At 52.1% G+C, this 25,079-nt stretch overlaps 1 protein-coding gene across 2 annotated transcripts; it reads right to left on the bottom strand.

Annotated features, from left to right (window-relative positions):
* Window positions 1-45: 45 nt before the first annotated feature.
* On the bottom strand, window positions 46-25,072 carry USP35 (ubiquitin specific peptidase 35). Of its 2 annotated transcripts, XR_008374135.1 has the most exons (12): window positions 24,740-25,072; window positions 18,459-19,139; window positions 17,405-17,537; window positions 15,777-15,906; window positions 14,517-14,618; window positions 12,438-12,596; window positions 7,055-7,248; window positions 6,106-6,199; window positions 4,448-4,554; window positions 2,695-3,952; window positions 1,535-1,677; window positions 1,300-1,423 (listed from the first exon to the last, which is right to left on the bottom strand). XR_008374135.1 is itself a non-coding variant. In XM_053560064.1 (11 exons), exons 2-11 carry the CDS (start codon window positions 19,129-19,131, stop codon window positions 1,256-1,258), a joined length of 3,018 nt encoding a protein of 1,005 aa, XP_053416039.1. In that variant the 5' UTR covers window positions 19,132-19,139; window positions 24,740-25,069; the 3' UTR covers window positions 46-1,255. The 2 variants fall into 2 exon arrangements, 1 of the variants encoding a protein (XP_053416039.1); XM_053560064.1 differs by lacking the exon at window positions 1,535-1,677 and having other exon boundaries at window positions 46-1,423; window positions 24,740-25,069.
* Between the last annotated feature and the right edge of the window lie 7 nt (window positions 25,073-25,079).

Genomic DNA, 25,079 nt, shown 5'->3' with positions numbered 1-25,079 from the left:
GGGGGTGACTTGGTCCCTGATTCTGCACCTCCAAGGACTGGGTAGGCTCTGGAGCCATGGAAGGTGGTGCCCATCTCTGCCCTCTGGGATCGCCCACTCCTCACCCTTCAGCAGAGGGGTCTTAAAAAACATGGGAGGCAGGGGTGTACCCTCAAAGAGCCTAGGTCACTGTCACCCTGTCCAGGCCCAGGAAGAAAACCAAGGATACATCAGACATCACAGCTACTGAAGCGGGAAGAACAAACATCTTTAAAAGGCTTGAGAGAACTAGTTTTATTTGTTAGAGAAATGGGTCTCTGCTCCATTTGGAAGGGCTATAGCAGTGTGAGGGCACAATGAGGTCAACATCTGCGCTTCCAGGCAGCCATTCACAGCCATCATGGCCAGCTGATCAGAGGAGCCAGCCAGCCAGCCAGCGTCCTCAGGAGACTGCAGCTTCAGTCTCTGCAGTAAAGGACCCTACCTTAACCAGAAGGGGGATGCTAATGGTGGCATCTCAGGCACTGAGGCAGGCTAGGGAGGAGAGGCTGTTGAGGTAAGGAGGCTCCCTCTCCCTACAGCTTTGCTTGGTGAGGGGAGGGAGATAGGCAAAGATGAGCTCAGACCAGAGGAGATGCTGACTCTGATCCTGTGCCATGCGGCTTCCCACCTACTCCTCACAGCAGTGCCTACGGCACAGGAATCCCATCCATCCCCCTGGGAGAAACAAGAGGATGGGGAGGTGATACATACCCCCCTTTGTGCAAGGACTTGGATCCTGCTGTGCTTTTTATACTATAGGGCAGCACTTGTATGAATGGTGCTGGAAGGGAATGCTACTTAAAGGCAAAATAGCAGAACCAGGGTTCAGCCTGTTTCCCAAACCTAATCAGATGATGTTCTAGTACAAGGAGCCTGCAGGGGAGACGATGGAGGCAAAGCCCAGAGTGTGCCCAAGTTGCTTCAAGTTAATCAGGACACTTGGGTGTAAAATAGTAATAGGACTGGTCCCAGTGACACGGCCCAAGACCCAATTCAGGGGTCTCGAGTCTCACCTCCACATTAAGAGTCTCTGAATACCTTCCAGGCTGAGATTTGGTGTCCCCAAAGTTTGCTATCCCTCCTCGCCCATGGACAAGGCTCCCTCAGACCCCCACCTGGCAGAGCTATGCTGCCTGGGATCTGGGCTTCCCACCTGGCTCCCAGAAGAGGTCATGGCCCCCCAAGTTTGGCTGTGGTGTCCCACAGGTGGGGGCAGGGTGGGAACGGGTTCACATTAGAAGACCAGTCTGTGGAAGTCACCACCATTGCCACCTGCAGGGTTGCAACCCCCTGGAGAGCCTTCGTCCTCATCCTTGTCTTCATCAAAGCCCCTCCCCCAGTGCGGAGATGCAGGGAGTGCAGAGATGTAGGCTGCCCTGCTCCGTGCCTCCTTCTCCTGCTCCTGGGAACACAGAGGAGGGCAGAGGAGGAAGCTTGAAATTCAAACCCTGAAACCAGAGTTCTACCCCTCCCTCCTCCTCCCAACACCACCTGGCACAGCACTGAGTGTTACCTCTGAGTCCCCAGGACCAGGAACCACAGCTTTTGCCCTTGTTCCAGCTCAGTTGCAGGAATGGGAAGTGGACCCATCCTTACATCCTGTGTCTAGTCTTGGAAAATCTCTCCTCCTCTCAGTAATAGTCCCTTGGGTGGCGCCTGTGGCTCAAAGGAGTAGGGTGCCAGCCCCATATGCCAGAGGTGACAGGTTCAAACCCAGCCCCAGCCAAAAAAAAAAAAGTCCCTTGGAGGAAAGATGTTCATTCCTACTAGACTAGCTGACAGGGGCCTGATGTGACCAGGAATCAGGACGTCTGGATACTTCCCGAGTTTCGTCACACCACACACAACCTGTCTGCAGGCGTCCTAACCACGACTGTGCAGCCCACCACCCCTCAAGGGATGAGGAATGGACTCTGCCTATGAGAAAGTTCTTCCTCCTGCTTAAGGGAGGTCAGTCTCACAGACACTGCTTACCACCTTGACAGCCTGGCAGGAATGTAAAAAACAGGCCTGGTGTCCTCACCCCAGGCGCCACTTCCTCCGCACTAATGCTACCCACATGTTCCGGCTGATCTACAGCTGGTACCCATTCCACGGCTCAGAGTGCTTGTGATTCCAGTAAAATATTCTGATGCCACCCTTGACTCTAAAGCAGGCGTCCTCAAACTGGCCCGCGGGCCACATGAGGCAGTGTGATTGTATTTGTTCCCGTTTTGTTTTGTTTTTTACTTCAAAATAAGATACGTGCAGTGTGCATAGGAATTTGTTCATAGTTAGTTTTTTTTTTTTTTAAACTATAGTCCGGCCCTCCAACGGTCTGAGGGACAGTGAACTGGCCCCCTGTTTAAAAAGTTTGAGGACCCCTGCAAAGAGTGGCATCGTAGGCAGTTACGTAGGTTGACACGGTAGCATCCCCCAGAAGCATCCTCTGTCCACTCATACTCTGCTATCCACTCTCGTAGAGCCCTGTGGCTCTTCAGCCCACTTACTTAATGACTATTCAGTTACTCAATGTCTGTTCCTATGAAGTACAGTTCCAGCACTAAGCAGTGGATGAATGGATAAAAAAGAGACTCAAAGAGAAACCAAAGAACTCATCTGAGCTAGTGGCTGCACGAGAACCAGACCCCCTCCAGCCAGGAGACAGGCAAAAGCCTCGATGGGTCTGCTCACCTGCAAGTAGAGGATGTTGTCTTTAGAGATGGCTTCCATCAAGTCCTTGTAGAGCGTGGGCTCTGCCCAGACTCTGGGAGAGCCCAGCTCTGCCTCGGACCCCTCCTCGGGCCGCTGTCGGTAAAAAAGCACATAGGCTGTGTCCTTGGGGAAGAAGGAAGTGACGTTGCTGACGGACTCGAAGGAGGAGAAGGATACCCGAGTGTCATTGAACAAGTACCACTGGTTCTCGGGCTCCGGCCTGTCAGCAGTTCCCAGAGAAGGGGCTGGGCGGGCAGCGCCCTCACGGGCATAGCAATAGTAGTGTCCGCTCTCCGAGGACACTCCGGAGTGTACCACGACGCTGCAGAGGTCATAGGCCTGGCCCCGGCCTCCAGCCAGCGGCAGACGGAGCAGCAGGGGGATGGCGACGTCGTCCAGGATCTTGCGGCGCCGCATGGTGCGCAGGTCGAAGGAGAAGCGCAGCAGCGTCAGGATGAGGTAGCGCGGCCCCTGGCTGAGCTCCACCACCTTCTCCGCGTCCTGCAGGGAGGCGCAGGACTCGCAGTAGTAGCGGTTCTCTGCTGTCAGCCGCTCGGGAGACAGGAAGTAGTTGACCAGGTCCAGGACAGAGCGGGAGCCCTCAGGACCACACATCTGCTCCCTCTCAGAGGGGATGGCAGCATCCCGAGGGGTCCCTAAGCTCAGGCTGTCCTCCTCCTCTTCCTTCTCCCCCTCCTCCACCTCTTTTTCTTTCTCCTCTTCCTCCTCTCGGGTCCGTTCCTCCTGCTCCTCCTCTTCTTTTTCCACTTCTTTCTTGTCCTCCTCTGCTCTCTCCTCCTCCTCCACCTGACTGCTCTGCCCCTCAGCTCCCTTGGAGTCCAGGCCTTCAATGTCCAGGACGATAGGGGGGGTGTCCCCTGTGATACAGTGTTTCCTTTGCCTCCGGGGACCCACTCTTGGGCTTGGGACCTTGGCTTGGGCTAATGGCGGGAGCTCCCGGACTCTGATATCCTCTGCAGGGAGCATCACAGAGCCCACGCGACGGCGGCGACAGCGCTCAGGTGGAGGAAAGGCAAGAGAGAGGTCCGTGAAGGCCTCTTCCCGGGAAGAGACATTGAGGCAGCAGAGACAGCATATCCGACTCACGATCTTCCCTCCAAACATTTTCTCCACAGCGGTTGAACTTGGACTAGGGGGATCCTCAGGCAGAGAGGGCAGGCTGGACTGCTTGAGCTTTTGGCAGATCCTCGTCCCAGTTTTCTCCTCTTCATGCAGCCTGGAACAGGGAAACCTGTGTCTACGTACACACGCAGGTGCTGCCAGAGCGCCGCCTTGGTCATTCCTGTCTACCGTAGTCAGTGGGCCACAGATTCAAACAGACTCCTACACGTGCAGGAGTCTGCACAGGGAGCACAGGTACCGGACGGCACTAACACATCTATTCACGTGCCCTCACAGCCAGCACGCGTGCTACACCCACCTCATGCACACACACCCAGTTCAAGACACGGCTGTGTACCCAAGGCAGTGATGACAATGCAGTCTACTCAGTGACCTTCTCCCAGAGGGCACTGTTGAGTTTAGCGCCTCCAAACTTCCCACACACTCAGCCCCCACACTTAGGGCACACCCCTTCTCTAAGCCTTCACTAAAGTCAAGGCAGTGCGCCTACATCTGGGAAGACTTAACACCGCTTAGAGGGGCTTCCCTCCCCAGGAGCCCTGTCCAGATGTGGCGCCCCCATGCTGAGCCGGGGTCTGGCCTCCCTTACCGATCCAATAGGTATTTCAGGTACTCTGAGCAGTCCTGCTGGGTGCCAGGGCTGAACCAGGGTGTCCAGGACGCAGAGAGGAAATTCTCTGGGGAAATGGCAGGCCGCTAGGACAAGGTGGGCAAAGAGACAGGGTTAGGAGCAGGTCAATCAGTTTTGCAGCTATTAGGCCTGAGGGTCTGCCTGGTACCTTCGGCCTCATATTCCCCGACGTCCTCCCCTGCTTCATCATCCCCAACCCATGCCACTCCACACATCCACACAGCCTCTGAGTATGGCCTCGGGTTCATGGTGATGAACAATCCTCTAGGAACCTGCCCTTCCCTGACACACCTCATACTCTCTCTCTACCTCTCTGCCTAAAACACACTCTCCCATGTCCAAATGAGTTCCAGATGCAGTGTCACCTCCATGATGTCTTGTGCATGTCCCCAGGCCTGCTCACAACATGCTGCATTTCCCTCTGTTAAGGCACAGTGATTGTCCTCTGCAAGTCTGTCTTCCCTAGACCGTGAGCTCCATGAGCCAAGGACTATGGCTTACTCATCTCTGCCCCGCTGCATAATCCATGGCCAAAGACTTTGGAGGGCAGAGACAGTCTTTGATTTGTTCACAACTGTACCCTTGGGGTGACTGGTGATGTGGGTGCTCAAAAGTGACAGTAAAGCTAGGTGCAGTAGTTCCCACCTATAAACCCAGCACTTTGGGAGGCCAAGGAGAGAGGATTGCTTGAGCCCAGGCATTTGAGACCAGCCTGGGCAACACAGTATAAGACCCTGTCTCTACAAAAAATTTACAAATTAGCCAAGTGTCATGGCAAATGCCAGTAGTTCTAGCTATTCAGGAGAGCTGAGGCAAGAGGATCACTTGAGCCTGGGAGTTCAAGGTTACAGTAAGCTATGATCACACCACTGTACTCTAGCTGGGGTGACAGAGACTCCGTCTCTAAAAAAAATAATAAATGTTTTAAAATTACAGATTAAGCAACAGGCTATGGTTTGATGGCATACACAGAGAGAGAAAGCAAGTGTTGGAAACTTCATTTCCAGTACAACAGTACTGAGAAGTGGGACCTTTAAGAGGGGACTAAGTCGTGGAGGCAAAGCCCTCGTGAATGCATTAGTGCCTTGTTGCAAAAGTGAGTTTTGTTACTGAGGGAGTGGGTTCCTGACAAAAGGATGAGTTTGGTCCCCTCTCCTTTCTTTCATGCACTCTCTCTATGTCATAATTTAGCAAAAAGGCCCTCACCAGACAGCCCCTCAATCTTGGGCTTGCCACCCTCTAGAACTGAGAGAAAGCAATTTTTCTTTAACGACTACCGAGACTCAGGTACTCTGTTAGAGAAGCACCAAAAAGACTGTGACACAACACCTTAATTCCATAGACTGACTCACCGGAGGGAGAGATTTGGGCTACACTACACTGAGTGGGGCTCAGGGAGGCTGCCCTGCCCTCCCCTCCCCAGTAGGGGCACTGAATCAGCCCCATGGGCTTTGGCCATGAACCTGTGCCAGCCCAGACTGGGGCTCAGCAGCTTATTCCATAAAGTGGGAGATTATAGCCAGATGCAGGCAAGTCCTGGGGAAGGGAAGGGTGTCAGCACAGGGGCCTGACTCAGGCCTCCTCTCCACCCCACCCCCTACTCCCTCTGCACTCACCTGGCTGTGCTCCAGGAAGGCGAAGAGCCACTGCAGCTTGGTCATCAAGGGCTGTGAGTTGTTCTCAGTCAAACGGAGCACACTGTGTCTGAAGCTTCAAAACAAAGCAGGAGCATGCAGGGTAAGCCACAGGCACCCAGGGAAACTCTATTCGCCCATACTGCAGTTAACCCAGAGCCACCTGGCCAAAGGCAGAACAGACATTTCTAGCTCAAGTCAAGGGCAGAAGCTGGGGAGGAAGAGCTGATAAACAGCTCAGCTTCGAGTGTCTGAAGTCAGCAACCCAGCTGTGCCATGTTTTAGACAATAAAGGGTACAACAAGGTAACCCCTGCAGTCCCTTCCAGCTCTGACACTCTAGGATTCCAAGAATCAAATGTCCTAACATCCTGTGGTCCCAGGTTCAAAGGCTGGGACGCTGTCACATGCTGCAGAGTCTGTGCCAGCATCACCCCAGCCACAGCAGCCACCCACACCCATCCAAAGCAGCAGGTTTGTTTCCCACCTAGGCCCTACAGTCCACTCCTACTGCCTGACCCAAGTTACTTCCCTGCCTTCAAATGAGGCATCAGCTCCTAGTGAGGGAGGTCTGATCCTGTGGGAGACAGGCCCTTCTGACATGCACATTCCCTGAAACAAGCCAGGGTGAGTGGAGGTTCTACTCTGGAAGACACAATCCACTCCCATGGACTCTGGGAGAGAAGTCAGTGATGCCAACTAGCTCACAGCAGACCCTCTTCCAATGCAGCCTGGCCCTGGAAGCCCCATCCTGCGTTCCCACCCAGTCATGACCTACTGCCACTGCAATGGCCTGCAGCCATCTGTACCCTATATGACCTTAGGAATCCTACCAACAATGCAAAGCATGGCCCACTCTCTCCAGCACCTCTCTGCCTTTCACCAGGGAGCCCAAAGCAGAGAAGGACAGGGAATTTAAAAGTAGCACCTACTCAGAAGCCATGAACAAGGCCTGGAGGATGCTGCTCACGTAGCACGTGTTCCCCAGATTGATTAAACCAATCTTGCCCGTGTCTGACTTGGCCATGAGCCGGGGGTAGAAGCCAGCCAGCTCGCTCTTCTGTGAAGTCCAGGCGTCCTGCCCCAGCAGCTGCTTGATGCGGTCCTCATTGGGAACATGGAGGTCCTGAGGAAGGAACACCGGGGTCAGCTTGAAAGACAGAATCTCCCCTGGGAGGCCTCCTGGGCTGCAGTCCACCCACAGCCTGCAAGCACACGGCCCCACACGCCCTGCTCACAAAGGCACTCCTGCTTCTCAGCTTCACAAGTGGGCCTTCTCCATGATGTTTTGGGTCACATCTGCCTTAAGATGGTATAATCCCAATTTCATAGATGAAAAAACTAAGACTCAGAGAACTATCCAGAGTCACGTAGGCAGTAACTGAAGAGTCTGTAAGTTCTTGGCATCGCCTGGGCTATTACAGACTCTAAGCAGTGACAACCCGGCCCACTGGCCCAATCCAGTGGTGTCAGAGACTTCATGCTAGTACCCCTGACTCTGGTCCACTCTAGCTTTCTGGCCATGATCAGTGAGCCCCTCTGACTCAGCAAGTGAGCCTCCCAGGGCCTCAGTTTCCCTATCCGTCAAGTAAGGACACTCCTACCTTACGTCAGTTTGGCATTCTATATTCTCATGGTGCTGGCACACAATGACGTTCCTGTTTTCACCTTCTACTTTTAGATTTGCAGAATCAGCTTTCAGGGGAATTAGTGCCCCCCGGAGCTTGAACCTATAGTCAGGATGGCAGGAGGATCCCAGGGGTCTGAGGTACAGGTCCTTGGGCATTAGCATGCTTTCCCACTCATTATCCTTTGTCACATTAAACAGCTGCACCTAAAAGAATATTACCAAGCGACAGTTCTGCTAATGATGTATTTTAAAGAGAAACATGTAAGCACCGTGTAGTGTTACTTAACAGATTTAAGCAACATCCAGGACAGTTCCTCTAGCCCTCTTATTTCCAGATTCGAAGCACAGTGCCCTACATTCGTCCAAGGCTCCACTGAGCTTCACACCAGCTTAGCACCGAAGCCCGCCTCCCAGTAGGTCCTATGGCTACTTTGGAAGGAACGCGTCATTCAAGCAGTGGTTCAACACTTTTGCTTACTCATTTCCCAGAATCATTTAGGTGATAATTTATCTATCAGTTTGTCAGTCACCTCTCATCAGTGATAAAAACAAAACCAAGCAGGTGCCTGAGGGCAGGTAAGATGATACAGACTCAGTATCTTCGTTCCTCCTCTTTTTATTCTGCTATGTCCCATCTAGTCCCCCCCAACACACACATACAACATGAACAAATAAGGACAGAACCCCCGACACCCAGCAGGCACACACAGAGAAGATGCAGAAACATCCACACTAGAAAAAGACACCAGGCTGACGCCTGTGGCTCAATGGGTAGGGCGCCGGCCCTCGTATACCGAGAGTGGCGGGTTCAAGCCTGACCCCCGGCCAAACTACAACAAAAAAAATTAGCCAGGCACTGTGGTGGGTACCTGTAGTCCCAGCTACTCGGGAGGCTGAGGCAAGAGAATTGCCTAAGCCCAGGAGTTGGAGGTTGCTGTGAACTGTGATGCCACGGCACTCTACCAAGGGCGACAGAGAGAGACTCTCTTTTTTTTTTTAATTTTTATTTATTTATTTTATTTATTTATGTATTTATTTATTTATTTACTTTTTGCAGTTTTTGGCCGGGGTTGGGTTTGAACCCATCACCTCCAGCATATGGGGCCGGCGCCCTACCCCTTTGAGCTACAGGCACCACCCAACTCTATCTCTTATAACAAAAAAAAAAAAAAAAGAAGAAGAAGAAAAAGACATCAAATGCCCCTTTTCCCAAAGAAGGTAATTTTGTATTCTCATAAAAATAAAATCTTCCATGTAACTCTCAAGATCCTAACATTGCCAGAAATTTATATATAATGGCTCTCTTACCAAGGACAGGCAGTCCCTAAGTTACAAACAACATTCACCAGTGTACAACTTGCACTTACAAACCGGACCTATTACAGGTAACAGGTAAATGTACCTGTTGCAACTGACATACAAATTCAACTTAAGAACAAACCTACAGAACCTATCTTGTCTGGGGACTGCCTGTACCACAGCTCCCAGAGAAACTGCGGTAACCTCATAACATCTGCCCAAGAGAACTTTCCAGAACTTATTTACAAGGCACATGTTTACAAAAACTTTATAAACAATAAAATCCTATCTGCTGCCTTGCCTCTCAAACTGGCTTGTACCAAGGAGTAGTCAAAGCCACAGGATGAGTGTGGCACAGCTTCCTGGAGATGCCACACCAGAATACTCTCCAGTATGCAATGAAGAAAATATTCATGTTCAAACAAATGCTTGTAATTATGAAGTACACATGTGTGTCTTCAAGATAAAATGAGACTGTAGAGAAACTCGGGAGTTCACATCGGGCTGCTTTGGGGACCCACACCTCGCCTCACATCAGGTCAGACCAGTACTTTGCTGGAGACGTTCAAGAAGCCCAGATCTACTGAATGAAGCAGTGCCAGGCTTAATCGTCTCACTCTGCACTCTGATCTTGCTCACCCTCTGCCACCAACACATCACGGCCAAACTGCCACACTCGTGCTGCTTCTGTGCCCTTCCCTCTGACCAGCTGGAGCGTCCTCCTCTTGCTGGTTTCTATCCATCAAGGTCTAACTTGCACATCCCCTAAGAAGCTTTCCAGGATCTGCCCAAGTGGGGTCCTGACCCTAGGGTACCTATCTTATAAAGCTAAACTCCCTGCACCCACTGGTACGGGTATCACGGATTCACCTCGTGCCCTGGATCAGACCATCCACCATCCATCGCACCTCGTGTGCAAAGCCTGGTTCTCCCTCGGTGCCCAGCGCAGGGCCACACTCCCTCCTCGTTGTCCACACTGTGGATACAGTATTCTCCACACTTCAGTCACACTGCCATGGCAGTCCATTCGTTCACTCACAGACATCTACTGGGCACAGAGAACATGCACGGTCCCTGCCCACCAGAAGCTCACCATCTAGCAGGAGACAGAGAGTCACAGATCTCAGAGCTCTGGATCTGCCTCCCTTCTCTTGCTGATGACCTTGGTCAACAACCCCAACAAGCGGAAGCCCTGTCTCTCTACCTACCCACCTCCAGTGACAGGAGCCCATGACGTATCAAAGCAGCTCCTTCCATTGTAGATTAGCTCTATTTAAAAAGTGTTTCTCATGTTAAGTTTGAAAAACTGCGAAGATCCAAGTAAATGCCTGAGGTTTTATTTGTTGTATCTGCCAACTCTTATTCACAGTGGATTGCCCCTTTTACTACTTTACAATGTTTGTATTATAAGCTCGTGCAGTAGAACTTTTTATGGTTTAATTTACAAGTATTTGCTTCCATCTGGTTACCTTGAGTATCACAAATTTATGACTACTTTTAATGTTAGAATCTGATCTTCAGGGTCCCACAACCCACAGATAATATGAATTTGAACCCCTACACCCACATGACAGCAAGCCACTGATACATTTTCCCCCAATCTAGGGCCCAGACCAAGCCTGAAAAGTTCCTTAGAGGTCTCTGAGACCATGTGTATAATTTTTCTAGGTCACTCTTTTGCTAACAGTAAAGCCCCTCTTGGGTCCTGGCTTTCAGTGAGCTTCTTAATACCAAATGCGTTGGTGACTGAAATTGGCCATTTCACCCATCTTCTTACCCCACCCCAGGGGAAAAGACCATCATTTCTCACTTACTATTCTGGAATTCAGGTCTGTCTTTGGCCCCAGGATTCTCCCTTACTTTCTTGCAAGCTTAGCTATGAACTTGAAATGATGTTTGTTATATTTTACCAAGCATCTCTAGATGTTTTGTAGTGGGATACTTTCCAGGTTATCTAGTCTGCTATGCTGCAGAAGTGACAGCCTAAACATCTTCACCTTGCTTGGACCTGCCTTCTATATCAAGCACTGTGGAAGGCTTGATAAGCCAGGGCCCTGGCTATGTCTCTCACTACCTCCGTGACTTTGCACACAAGTCACCAAGCCTCCTTCTTCATATTTGAGTTTGAAATAACAATATAGCTGGGCGGGCTATATCTTGTGGCGGGAACCAGTAGTCCCAGCTACTCAGGAGGCTGAGACATGAGAATCGCTTAAGCCCAAGAGTTTGAGGTTGCTGTGAGCTGTGATGCCACAGCACTCTACCCAGGGCAACAGCTTGAGACTCTGTCTCAAATAAAATAAAATAAAATGAAGTAACAACAGCTGCTCCATAGGTTTCTTCTGAGCATCAGAAGACAAAGTTATGAGAGAAATCACTGACAAATGTACCACTATCTACAGATGTCACTGTCAGATCCTAACAAGCTATCAAACCCAGCTTAGAAGCCCTTTCTTCTTTGAAGCTGCATCCTCTAACTGGCAATCTTCCCCTGCTGTGCTCTCAGGCCAACCCTCACAGACATTTTCACAGCTGCTTAGATGAGAATTTCTTATACACAGGTCTGTCGCTCCCACTCAGCTTCAAGCTCAACGGAGGGGACTCAGTTTGCTTCATGCCTGTGTCCCCAGTTCCCAGCCTTGGTTTGGCACAGAGTAGGGCATCCGTGAAGTCACGTAAACAAGTACAGATAGCCAGATGCAGTGGCTCGCGCCTGTAATCCTAGCACTATGGGAGGCTAAGGTGGGTGGATCATATGAGCTCAGTAGTTCGAGACCAGCCTGAGCAAGAGTGAGACCCTGTCTCTACCAAAAATAGAAAAATTAGCTGGTTGTTGTGGTTCATGCCAGTAGTCCCAGCTGCTTGGCAGGTTGAGTCAAGAGGGTTACTCAAATCCAAGGCATAGAGTCAAAAAAAAAAAAAAGAAAAAGAAAAGAAAAGAAACAAGTATAGATAGTTTCTGCTCTGGAGAGCTCACAGTCTGTTTGGGAGACAGACGGTGACATGTGACACAGGGATGCACCAGTGCTGTGGGACCCAGCCTGGTTGGGGGAGGGGAATTGAGTGTTATCAGGGAAGGCTTCCTGAGGGAGGTCACACTTGAGCGCCTTAAAGGACAAGTAGGAGCCATCCAGGCAGAACAAGGGAAGGGTTTACAGTTAGAGATAACAGCACATGCAAAGGCTCAGGGCAGTTCCAAGCAAGGATGACACATCTGGGAACGGTGGGCAGCTGTGTGCCTGAAGCACACTACAGACAGGGAGACAGCCAGGAACCAAAGGACGGGGTGGGGGGCTGTCACCAAGCCACGGCATGTCCTTAAGGAAGGCCCAAACTGACATCTTTGTCAGAGTGGGGTGAGAGACAAGTAGGGGACTGCCACTCACCTTGATGGCCTCCATGACAGGCTCATACAGATCTGGGAAGCCCGGGAACCGGAACACCATGCAATGGACCAGCTCCGCCAGCTGCTCTAGGCAGCTGGACCCAGAGTTGGAGTCCTCCTTGACCAAAGAGGCCACCATGGGGGGAATGTGAGGGAGGAGCTGTGGAAACAGAGCTGGGTTAGGCGCGGCGCCTGCTGACCCACCTGAGACATAAGAGCAAAGTCACTGCCGAAAGCACCCAGGAGTTTACCCACCTGACCACTGTCCCCTTACTCAGATGAGGATCTGAGCTCTGCAGGCAGGTGACTCTTTTCAACAGACACATGAACTAAGTCACCCTGCCTCAGTTTTGTCATGTGTAAAATAGGATAAACAATAACCTCACAGCTGAGGGGAGCCCTGAGCCCCCTGTTTGTTTAGCTCAGCCAGCTGGGTGAGCACTGACAGAGCAAGGACACAGCTTCCAGGGGCAAACAACATCATTCTTCCAGCAAAATTTACGTATCAAGCCCTTCATTCTTACAATGACTTCATTTGGCAACAATAATTTCCCCTTTTTATGGATGAAGAAATTGAAGTTAGTGAGGTTACAAAGCTTGCCTGGGATTTCACTGTGGATTATGGGAAAAGCTGGTGTCAGAAGCAAGTCTGTCTGAATCTGCAGCCTGTTTCTGTCCCCTGTGCTCCGGAGTTCTAACTTTCAAACCCACAGAGACGCCAAACCATAGTGTGGTAATGGACAGAGTCAGGCCACAGGAACTGAGCAGGGCAAGCCCAGGAGAAGGATAGAAGAAACAAGTATTTTTCAAATCCCCAGTAACAGTGATTTTCAACAGTGTGCCATGAGAGTATCTTAGGTGTGCCGTGAACATTTTTAAAGATCATTAATTAAATTGTTTTTGAAAGAAGTTAAAAACAAAGTATATTCTTTTTGTTACTTTTTTGATCCACATAATTTATGGGTGACACGGAAGTTTAACTATAGGTTCAAGCGTTTTGTGAGATAAACAAGGTTGAAAAACACTGCCCCACTGCTCATGCCTGTAATCCTAGCACCCTGGGAGCCCAAGGTGGGTGGACTGCCAGAGCTCACCGGTTTGAAACCACCCTGAGAAAGTGGTCCCTGAGACCCCATCTCTAAAAAATAGCCCAGCATTGTGGTGGGCACCTATAGCCCCAGCTGCTCAGGAGGCTGAGACAAGAGAATCTCTTGAGCCCAAGAGTTTGAGGTTGCTGTGAGCTGTGATGCCGCAGCACTCTACCAAGGGCAACAAAGTGAGACTCTAGTCTCAAAAAAGAAAAACACTGCCCCGGTATGTGGCAGGCCCCTGACAAATACCGCCTTATCTAATCCCCTCCAACCAGCCTAGGAGTTACCCCTGTTCCAGACTCTGAGATAAGTGCCCAGCCCAAGGTCACTACATCTGGCAAACAGCAGAGCTGGGTCTCACCACAAATGCGCCAATCCATGGCTGTGAGCCTTTCCCACAGCAACGAGCCAGGAAGCGTGATGTTTTACTGCACTGACCCGGGGCCACCAGAATCTACGGCCCCATCTACAGGTCCCAGGAACAGGCAGGACGAGGAGGGCAGCCCCCAGGGCCTCAGGCTATCCTTCCCAAGGGAGGGGCCCAAGCACAGCAAAATGGGCCAAGCTAGAGGCCAGGCAGCGGGGTGAAGGAAGGACACTGGGCTTGAATGTTCATGCCAGCTGTGTCTCAACAAGTGACTTAACTCCCTAACCTGCGGTTCTTCAGCTGAAAGACAAAGAACATGAAAGGTACCTCCGTCCCAGTTCTGGAAGTTAAGCAAACGAATACATGCATCAACTTAGCACTGCGCCTGCATGTAGCTGGCCCCAAGGAGCATTAGCTATGGGCATTCTAGACTCTATCGCTATACTGGGGTCTCAGGCTTCTTTTAGTCCTTTCTTCTAGTCCTAACAACAGGGTTTCAAGGTCACAGGCCTCAAGATCTACCCCCAACAGAAATAGCACATCTGGCCTCTGGCCTCCCAGGCCAGTTGAGAAGGGGGGCTGCAGAGCCACCTGTCCTTGGGGAAACAGGCAGGGTCCTTACCAGGTGAAAGGCCTCATGGGAGTGCTGGAAAGTCAGGAGCATGTACTTGAGGACAGACAAGGCAGCTCCCCGGACAATAGGGTACAACAGCTTGGAGAAAACCTGAAACAGAGTCTCTGGGTCAGGAGTCCAGCAGGCCTGGGTGCCTGAGGCTGAGTGCAGTTACAGGCCTGAGAGGGGGTCAGAGACACAGTCAAGTTGAAGCAGCAAACCCACCCAGGAGCAAGAACACAGAGGTGCTCACAGACCTGGGTAGATGGAAGATAAATATTTTATTTATTTTTTTATTTCAGGTTAATGTGAGGGTACAAACAACCAGCTCATAATATTTGAGTTTATTAGATAGAGTTCCATACACCCCTACATTGTGCCCATTAAGTAGGAATACCCCAAGCCCCTCCTCCTTCTTTATCCCCCCTCCCCCCAACTTGAATGGAATTGAGCTTTTCTCCTCTGTGGGCATGAATTAGATCGTCTACTGGCTTCATGTTACTACTGAGTACACTGGGTATTTGCTTTTACAGTCTTGTGATACTTTACCAAGAAGAATGTGTTCCAACTCCATCCAGGTTCATACAAAAGACGTAAAGTGTATGTATACCAGAATAGTATTCCATGCTATACATACACCACAGTTTGTTAATCCATTCCTGAGTTGATGGACATTTAGGTTGTTTCCACATCTCAGTGATTGTAAATTGAGCTTTGATAAACAATCTAGTGCAAATGTCTTCATGATAAAATGATTTTTTTTCTTCTGCGTAGATACCAGTAATGGGATTGTAGGGTCAAATGGGAGATCTAATTTGACTTCTTTGAGGATTCTCCATATCTCTTTCCAAAGAGGCTGTTTTAGTTTGCAATCCTATCAGCAATGTAAAAGTGTTCCCCCTCTCTCCACATCCACACCAGCATCTGAAGCTTTAGGACTTTATGATATGGACTAATCTTACTGGGATTAGGTGATATCTCAGGGTGCATTTCTCTGATGATGAGGGACCATGAGAATTTTTCATGTCTATTAGTATCTAATGATAGACGGATAGACCAAAAATGACAAAGACACACATGCTTGAATGAGCAGTCAGAGGAATGAACAGGGGGAGGAGAGTCTGAGACCCAGAGAAGGGCTGTGAATTAGCCCAGTTCAAACCATGAACTTGGGCAAGAGGCCTGGTGCTCTGTCTCCCAGGCCTTGAACACCCCAGCAAGAGACTACTGGGAAAGGCCAAACGCCCAGGCTAAGACAGGGACACCAACCTTCTCGATTTTGGCAAGTGAAACCTCAATCAAGATGCTGAACTTCTTAACAGCAGCCAGGCCCTTCAGCAGAGCAATTATCCACTTGTCAATGTTCTTCCCAAGTGGCCAGGACACCCAGTCGATCATCCTGGTGAGGAAAATGACAGTGACACAGGGACAAGGAAGGTCCATGTGCCTGGGTGAGGGCAGCCATAATGTCCTGAGTTCTCACACTGACTCACGCCTACACAGGACAGCCATGGGGTGTGGGGGATGAATGAGACACCTCTGGGAAATACAGATGAGCCCCACACAGACACCTGCCAGAGACTAAGGCACACAGCCCACCAGGAAGGGAGCCAGGCCCTCTCCACCCCCCAAACCTCACCCTCCACACTGAACAAAGCTTTCAGCTGCCACTGGCAGGAAGAGCACTTCCCTTAAGCCAGAAGCTCTGGTGCTAGCAAGTCCTTGCTGTGTAATCCGGGGTAAGCCACATCCCCTCTCTGAGCCTCAGTTTCTTCCTCTGTAAAATGGTGACACCTGTTCTTTCACTGGGTTCTTCCATGGATTAAAAGAGATAATAGCTAACGCCAAGGTGGGATTCACTGTGCACTAACCTTAGCCTTCCACGTGTTACCTCTGCAGATCCCACCACACACCTGAGCAGACTGAGCATGAAGCTGCCACATACATAGTAGGTGCTCAGGAGAGCATCACTATTATGACCTTTGTATTCAGATTATACTATAAAGAGGGAGAACAGTGAGAGATCAAAGTAATAAAAGTGCTCCACGCACTTTCCGTGTATCACTTCATTTTGTCCAATTTAATCCAAACAACAACCCTCCATGACGGTTCAATTACATTCCATTGTAATTGTAATCGTTGAGAAAATTGAAGCACAGAGAGGTTGAGTGACTTGTCCAAAGCCATATGGGCAAGAAGTGGAGGAGGCAGGATTTGATCTCAGGCAACTTACCTCTAGAGCCCACACTCTTACCAACTAAAGACAAGGAATCCAGTAAGGCCCTACGGAGACAGCAGTACTGCACACAGGATGGAAAGAATGGCAGAGGGAGGCATGCCAGGTGCACAGGGTCTGCATAGGCAAAGGCCTGCAGGGAGGAGGAGGGGAGGCAGCATGTTCTGGGGTCACCGGTCAGGCAGGTGTGGCTAGATTACAGGTATGACAATGTTCAGGTGAGGTGGGAAGTGCAAGAGCTCTGGGGGTTGAAAAGCACCCAAACTCTGCTTATTGTATTTGCCAGACTCACAAAGCACATTCTAAAGTACCTTCGCCTTTTCCTCCAACCCGTGGAAGCCTGACTTCTTATACCATCACCTCCCTCTTCTTTTACAGAGGGAGAAACTGAGGCTGAGCGTTCACTGGCATGTCCAGGGTTACAAAGCTGATTCCTAACCTGACAGCATCACTAGGGCAGGGCCCTCCGTGCCCCCCACATCCAGCCCAGGCCAGGCAGAGCTCAGGAAAGGATGGATAACCTTCTTAATGCCACCGCCCTTTAATACAGTTCCTGTGGCATTAGGAAGGCTGAGAACCATTGCACTAAATCTAGCCCAGCATCCCCACGCAGTGGAAGGGGCTTTTTGGAGAAAAGAGAAAGGGACCCTCATTACCCCACCTGCTGATGGCAGTCAGCATCTGGGAGTCCGTCACACTGTCATCATTGCTGAGGTTCCGGACAACACCGTCCATGAGTTCCAATGGGAGGTGCTGGACCACACTGGCCAGGGCACTAGACGGCGGCTCCTCCTCTGGAACAGGGGGCTGGGCTGAGCTTAGCAGGGCATGTAGCCCCTCTCCTCCCCTACCACCCCATGCCCTTGTGTTGCCAAGGAGCTAGGCTGGACCTCTGAGAAGAGCACCTCCTCTCCTAGAGCACTGCAGCCTCTCAGTCCACAGTGACTCATTCCCGAGAACCTTCCCTAGCACCCTGCTTTGGGCTCAGTCCTGACTGGGGGTTGAACAGCGTTACAGGAGGCAACGCTGCAGCAAGCCTGAAAAGGCTAGAGGGCCGTTTAGACTGCAGGGGAGGGGACGTTCCAGGTGGAAACACAGAGGTTTCCTGGGAAAGCACATTTAGTTATCAAAGTTTCTCCACCTGCCACGTGCATGCCTTTCCTTTCCCCTGTTCAGCCCTATAATCAGGGAAGGCATAGATCCTATTTCAGACATTTATTCTAGAGTCCAAATTCCACTGTTTTCAAAGGAGGGCCAAGATTTTAAGCATCAGAGTTATCAACTGCGGGCTCCATAGGTATCCAGACCGTCTTTCTGGATACTTCTGCCTGTCCAGAGAACCTCGGCCTTGCTGCCAGGTGCCACCAATCTCTCACGACCTGGCTCAAAGGCCCTGATGAGCCACGGATCCTGCCGGCTTGCTCGACCCCGTTCCTCCCTCTGGCCAGACTGATCTCCGTCCTCACACTCTGGCAGTGTGCTCCGCCCTGCGTTTCCAGCACCCACCAGGGAGAAGACCCACATTAGTGCTCCGGATAGGTCGGCCAACTCAAAGAAGGAAGATGGCGCCCCCCACCCCCACGTCCGTGCACTCACCCCTTGCCCACACCTGCCACACCAACTAGGCAGCCACTCGCATGCAGAGAATCCGCACATACGACCATCCCGGACACCAGCATGCCTGTCCCGGACCCCGGACCCACCCGCACACGCACCTGTGCACGAGATGACGGCGAACAGCTCTTTGAGGCAGGGCAGGATGGCGGCGGGCTGCGCACGCCACAGCTGGGCCAGGAGCCCGCTCACCTGCTGCGCCTGCTCCAGGAACTCCACGGCGCCCTCCTCACCCTCGGCGGGGCAGCGGAAGCGGCCGAGGCAGCGCACCAGCTGCTGGCAGAAAAGCAGGCGGTGCGGGCCGTCGGGCACGCAGCGCGGATGCCGCGCCAGCAGCCGGGCCACCTGCGCACAGGCCGCGGGCCCAGGGCGCTCGCACACGGCGCGCAGCACCTCGCGCCGCAGCAGCGCGAACACCTCGTCCGCCGCCGGCCCATCGGGCAGCAGCTGCAGGCCCAGCTGCACGCAGGCCAGCGCGCGGACGCCCGGCGGGCCGGCCCCGCCCTGCAGCAGGCGCAGCACGCGGCGCGCGCTGAAGAACTCGGCGAAGACGTCGGGGTGGTGGCGGCCGGCCACGTGCAGCAGCTGGCAGCCCACGCGGCGCGGCAGCTCGTCGGCGCCGCCCACGTAGAGCCGCGCGCCCAGCGCCAGCAGCGCCAGGCACTGCTCCCGCTCCAGCGGCTGCCGCGCCGCCTCTAGCACACGCCGCACCAGCCCTTGCTTCACGCTGGCCGGGTACGACGACGTCACCACCGCCTCCAGGATCTTGTCCATGACGCCCACTGCGGGGACAGAGAGCCCGGTCATCCTCTGCCCGACAGTTGATGGGCTCAAGGGTTCCCAGAGTATTAACCTGCATGCTACGACTTCGGGAGAGCCCCTCAACCTTTCTGGGCCTCAGTTCCCTCATCTGTAAAATGGGGCAAGGATGTCTCACAGAAGTCTTGATGACAGAAAGCACAATAGCTGGTACCTAAGGAGCCCCAGGGCGTTGCAGCTATGGCAACTGAGTAATGTCCCAAAGGCTACATGAGCCTCCCCCACCCTCACACCTTTGCTTCTCTCCCCAGTCCCCCCTGGTGACCTCACCCACTCTTGGGGCAGCCCAGAGTCTTAGTCAAGTCGCGTCCATGGGAGAGATGACATGAGAACATAAAAAAAGGCACACATCCAGAAAGGAAGGGCCAACACGGCGCCTTTTCTTATGATCCCTGACATACTTTATTCTGCCCCCTCTCAACTCCTTGCCTTTCCCAAGTAACCCACACCTTTGCAAGACTCCTCTTCGTTGTCCATGCAGTGCCTTCTGCCTGACACATCCCACCTCCTCATCCCCCACCACACTCACAAAGCCTGGCAAACTCCTATTTTCTTTCAAAGCATCATGAAACAAAAAAATAAGGATAAAAATTAATAGTCTACTGTGGTTTGAGGATGTAGCCACAGCAGAATTCAATGGTTCCCAAATGCTGTCCTGGCTGCCTCAGTATCATCTGGGCATTTGTTAAAAACTCAGAGCTCAGGGACTGCCCCAAGACTCCTGAACTAGGAAGTGGGAGGAATAGTGTGTTAAGATTCTGTCTGGGCGGCGCCTGTGGCTCAGTTGGTAAGGCGCCCGCCCCATATACCGAGGGTGACGGGTTCAAACCCGGCCCCGGACAAACTGCAACCAAAAAATAGCCGGGCGTTGTGGCGGGCGCCTGTAGTCCCAGCTACTAGGGAGGCTGAGGCAGGAGAATCGCTTAAGCCCAGGAGTTGGAGGTTGCTGTGAGCTGTGTGAGGCCACAGCACTCTACCGAGGGCCATAAAGTGAGACTCCGTCTCTACAAAAAAAAATAATAATAAGATTCTGTCTGGGTTTGTTTGTTTGTTTTGTTTTTTGTTTTTTGAGACAGAGTCTCACTCTCTGTCTCAGACACCTTTTTGGGCTCAAGTCGATCCTCTTGCCTCAGCCTCCCTAGTAGCTGAGACTACAGGTGTCCACCACAACACCAGGCTTAATTTTTAGGATCTCGCTTTTTGCTCAGGCTGGAACTCCTGAGCTCAAGCAATCCACCCACCTCAGCCTCCCATAGTGCTAGGATTACAGGCATGAACCATTGTGCCTGGCCAAGACTCTGCTTTTTAACTCTTTGAGTGAAGTTCATCTGGGATGCATTCTGGTTACCACAAAGGTTATTTTGTTCTCTGAGACTCTGTTTCCACCTTGCAGGGTTGTGAAGGCAAATATAAAGTTCTTAACATGGTGCTTCACACAAGGAGGTTCTCAGAAAATATCAGTTCCTGATGCTTTAAAGGCAAAGTCCTTGTCCTTAAGGAGTCTGGTGATAACTTCAACGGGCAGCACCTGTGGTTCAAAAAAGTAGGGCACTGGCCCCATATGCTGGAAGTGGCAGGTTCAAACCCAGCACCAGCCACAAACTGCAAAAAAAAACAAACAAAAAGTTTTGCCTTCAAAAGTGTCTTTAAATACACTTCATGGGCTCCAACCAGCTTCATGGCTGTGGCCACCATGGGGGGCAGTGGCTGGGCTAGATTCAAAGCCTGGACTCTGCTGTCTTCCAGGACACATGCCGCTATTGGAGGATGGGTTGAGGGAGGGAATGAGGTGGCGACACAGGAGCCCACTGCACTAGTCCAGGTGAGAAGTCAGGGGGACTGATTTGGGGCGGGGCTGGAGCTCTGGGGAGAGCTCTCTTCAGCCCTTGTCCTCCTTCCTCACAGGGCCTGTGACAAGGTAGTTGCTGTGGCCATCCTCCCTCATGTGAATAGTCCATCCTCCCAGATCCCTGGAACAATTTACCCTAGTGACTTAATATGCTTTCAACTCAGGATGCCAAGCCATCCAGCACTCAGGCACCCAAAGAGAAACCCTAATCAATGAGGTATGGGCATCACATGTGGAGGAAGAAGGCATTAGGGGTGCAGGCAAAAGTGGAATTCTGGGGCCAGGTAAACCTCTGGAAGTAGAAAGAAAATCAGACTAGGAATGAGGAGTCCCCAATTCTAGGCCAACTTCTTGTGTAACCTTGGGTAAATCATATCTGTCTTTTCTCTCCTGTAAAATGGGGAGAAATTATATTGGACTGAACCACATGAAACTGAGTGATCAAATGTTGGCAATTTTATATCATTCTACTAATACCTGCCACATAAGATGGATTGTGCCTGGATGCTGGCTGCTCTGATTTCAAGGCTGGCCCTGCAGTCTCTGCTCAGTCTGACCGGGCCACCTCAGGCAAGCACTGCCCACTTGCCCCTACTCCCACGCAGGCAGTCTGAGGACAGCTGTCACTATGGTCACCAACAAACCCACTCAATATCTTGCATGCATTCATGCAAAAGGGTTAGGAGGCTTCCACCTCACCTGCCCCCTCAGGCCAGGGAAGGAAGGCAGAATAAGGGCTGCTAATCCCTAAGGCAGGAAAGGGGAAGCCCCTGCTCATAGGGGCAAGATATGGCCCTGGCAGGGCAAGGAGAGCCTGCACTCTGCCTCCCTCAGGCAGGTTGGACTGGCCTGCTAGGCCATGGATAAGAAGATGGCCTGTCGATGCTGGCTCTGACCCAAGGACAGCTGTCCCACGCCAAACTCAGCAGCAAACAGCAGCCTTTTCCTCCCTAAAAAAGAGCCTGCATTAAAAGCATAAGACTAAGGTTCTCTGCTTCAGAGTCACCAGGTGACCTTCGTGAGTCCTTGCCTGGCTCCTCAGCCTTCTCATCTGGAAAATGGGAACCAATCTGAGCCCGCCACTCGCAAGAGTTGAGACCAGGTATAAAAAAAGATGAGGGCTGGGGCAGTCATGACTCTGTTCTTGGACCATCTGGCACTGAAAGGAGAAACACACAGTCAGGGAAAGACGGCAGGGATACACACACTGCTGATCTAGCTGATTCTCCTTGCCATTTCCTCCGTTAGCTCTCACTGCCAGCTTAGTGTTTCCACCATCTCTCCCCCCAGCTCCGGCCCTGCCCAAGATCAGCCCCCTGACTTCTCTCCTGGACTAGTGCAGTGGGCTCCTGTGCCACCTCCTCATTCCCTCCCTCAACCCATCCTCCAATAGCAGCATGTGTCCTGGAAGACAGCAGAGTCCAGGCTTTGAATCTAGCCCAGCCACTGCCCCCATGGTGGCCACAGCCATGAAGCTGGTTTGAGCCCCTGAACCCTCAAGTGGAAGAGGACTTGCCCACTTCTTGGCCTTTCCCAGCCAGTGCCGCTGCTCCTCCCTGAGACCTTGGCTTACACCCCTTGGCCTGCTGGCATGACAGCCTGGGAATCGAAGCAACACCCAGCATGCTGCAGGGCACACAGTAATCACTCAGGAAAATCACAGTCCCTTCCCCAGAAGTCCCAGATCCCTTTATCTGTCTGTTAGCATTTCTGCTGTGTTGACAGACCTCTGTTCTTGCATGTGGAGCCTGACTTATCGCCATCACCCTAAAAGCACCCTGAGAGTGTGTGTGTGTTCCATCACCTCCCCATGATCTCTCCATCCTCCTGCCTCTGTCCCCATCCTACAACATTATCAGATTAGCCTTATTACAAGCTATGCTCCATCCTCCTGCCTCTGCTTAGAACTCTCAGGGCTCCTAGCTTCTTAGACCCAGGATAAAATCCAAACTCTTGACCCTGTTTTGTGACACTCAGCTAATGTGGGGAAGGGGTGGCGATAAACTCAACCAACACTCTTCAGCAGGGACCCTATAGGAACTTGGGCAGTGAGCTTTTCCTGATTGCCACTTGGCATAATGTCATCTCTGTGACCAAGGACAGAGGTATCTCTGAAGTGCCAAGTGAATGATGGGGACATGTCACAGCAAGATGAGATAAAACCAAGGGTATGACCAGAAAAGCATCTCCTTAATCCCTGGTCCAGTCACTACCTGCTCCTCTGCCCAGCCCTGGTCTTACATATCCATAACCCAAAGAATCTTAAACATCAGCCAATAAAGTCCCTGCAGCAGTCGCTGGGCTGGACTGGGTGGCTTTAGCCATTCTAGAAACAATCAAAGCAGAAGGAAAATGCAAAAACAAAACAAAAAACCTGTTTCTGGTTAGCCCCTCACGTCAAAACTCACAGAATCGTCTAAGAGTTGAAGAGAGGCCTTCAAGGTCTCCCTCTTTTCTCCTCACTCCAAGCCAGAGGGGCCCCTCCCAGTCCCTCACTCCAAGCCAGAGGGGCCCCTCCCAGTCCCTGCTCCACCTGAGCGAAAAGCCCATTCCCTGTCGTCTCGGACCCTCACACCCAGCCTCCCTTGACTCCCCTGAGTGCCAGACTTGCTGGGGGTACCAGGCTGCCCCTCCTGACATCAGGAAGCACCCCCATCTCTGGCCCCTTAGGTCTCTGGGTAGGTCCTGTGGAAGGAATAGCTGCTCCTACTCTCTTCCCTTCTCTCTCTTTTCATTACAGTAGAAGAGCAGTTGCTTTTTACCAGTAAAATCCGTTTTTTTCATTCTTTCCAAGAGACAGTCTCATGGTCCAGACAAGGGCCTCCCAGAGTAGGATGTAGGGGGAAGGGATGGGGGTGCTTCCTGATGTCAGGAGGGGCAGCCGAGTACCCCCAGCAAGTCTGGCACCCAGGGGAGTCAAGGGAGGCTGGGTGTGAGGGTCTGAGAGGACAGGAAATGGGCATTTCTCTCTGTATTTGTTTAAACTGAACTTCTTTCTACCCAAGGCAGCCCTGGGAAGAGGCCCTTCACCTAGACCTCTGGAACCTTACTCCAGGAGGTCCTTGTCTGAACCATGAGACTGTCTCTTGGAAAGAAAGAAAAAAAACGGATTTTGCTGGTAAAAAGCAACTGCTCTTCTACTGAAGGGTAATGAAAAAAGAGAGAGAAGGGAAGAGAGTAGGAGCAGCTATTCCCTCCCCAGGAACCTGCCACACTCTCCCATCCCTGCAGGGGCTATGGCTCACAAAACTCTCACCCCACCACCCCAAACCTGGGGTCTCCAGTTTGCAGGGGCTGTTATAAGTGGAGTATCCCAGGGCCAAGGATGCTGGAAAATAGCAGAAACCCATTCCAGTCCTCTGGCGCCCCCAGTTTCTGACCCAGCTTGGTAACCCTTCCTGCCTCCAGTTATACCAGTGCACCCTAGCCCAGACCACACTGGGGATGGGGGTCCCCCACGAAACGCCATCAGGCTTCATAGTACTGGGTGCGGTTGCTCTCAGGGCAGGCAGGAACATCATCACCTCGACACACAATTGATGATGGCTGAGGCCCAGAGAGGGGTAGCTATTCGCCCAAGGTCACACAGCGAGGCCCAGAATGCACCCCAAAACTCCTGACTCCCAGCTCTGGGCTCACGATTCCAGGGTTCTCCAAATGCCAGAGTGCAGACCTCCCACCTCCAACCCGCACACACGCCCCCAGCCCCCTTACCTCTCCGACCTCAGTTGTCCCTGACTCAAAGCCGGCTCCTGGGCGGGGCTCTCAGGCTGGCCAGGACTAGGCTGGGCCGGGCTAGGTCAGGGCGGGCCCTCTGCTCCCCCTCAGGTTGGGGACGCCCTCCGCCTGGTCCCAGACCGGAGGGATGCTGCTTCTACTGCAAAGTCCAATCTTCCCACCCTGCTCTGCACAAGCCTGTATGGACTCGGACAGCCCGACTCAGCCGCGCTGCCGCGGAGCTGCGGGACGAAGCGGGGGGAGGGGCGAGGTGCGGGAAACTGGGCGGAGCCGGAGCCGGGGCCACCCGGTGAGCCGCCACCCGGACCGCGTCCCC

This window comes from Nycticebus coucang, chromosome 14, assembly GCF_027406575.1.
Source record: "Nycticebus coucang isolate mNycCou1 chromosome 14, mNycCou1.pri, whole genome shotgun sequence".
NCBI lineage: Eukaryota > Metazoa > Chordata > Mammalia > Primates > Lorisidae > Nycticebus > Nycticebus coucang.
This window is presented reverse-complemented; position numbering and strand designations above follow the sequence as displayed.

What these genes read in the sequence shown, in the direction of transcription:
- USP35 (XM_053560064.1), bottom strand. Translation starts at nt 19,131, where the DNA reads ATGGACAAGATCCTGGAGGCGGTGGTGACGTCGTCGTACCCGGCCAGC. An exon ending in CACTTGCCAAAATCGAGAAG is followed by an intron (nt 14,619 to 15,776) that starts GTTGGTGTCCCT and finishes ACTCTGTTTCAG; the next exon opens with GTTTTCTCCAAGCTGTTGTA. An exon ending in GCCTTGTTCATGGCTTCTGA is followed by an intron (nt 6,200 to 7,054) that starts GTAGGTGCTACT and finishes TTTGTTTTGAAG; the next exon opens with CTTCAGACACAGTGTGCTCC.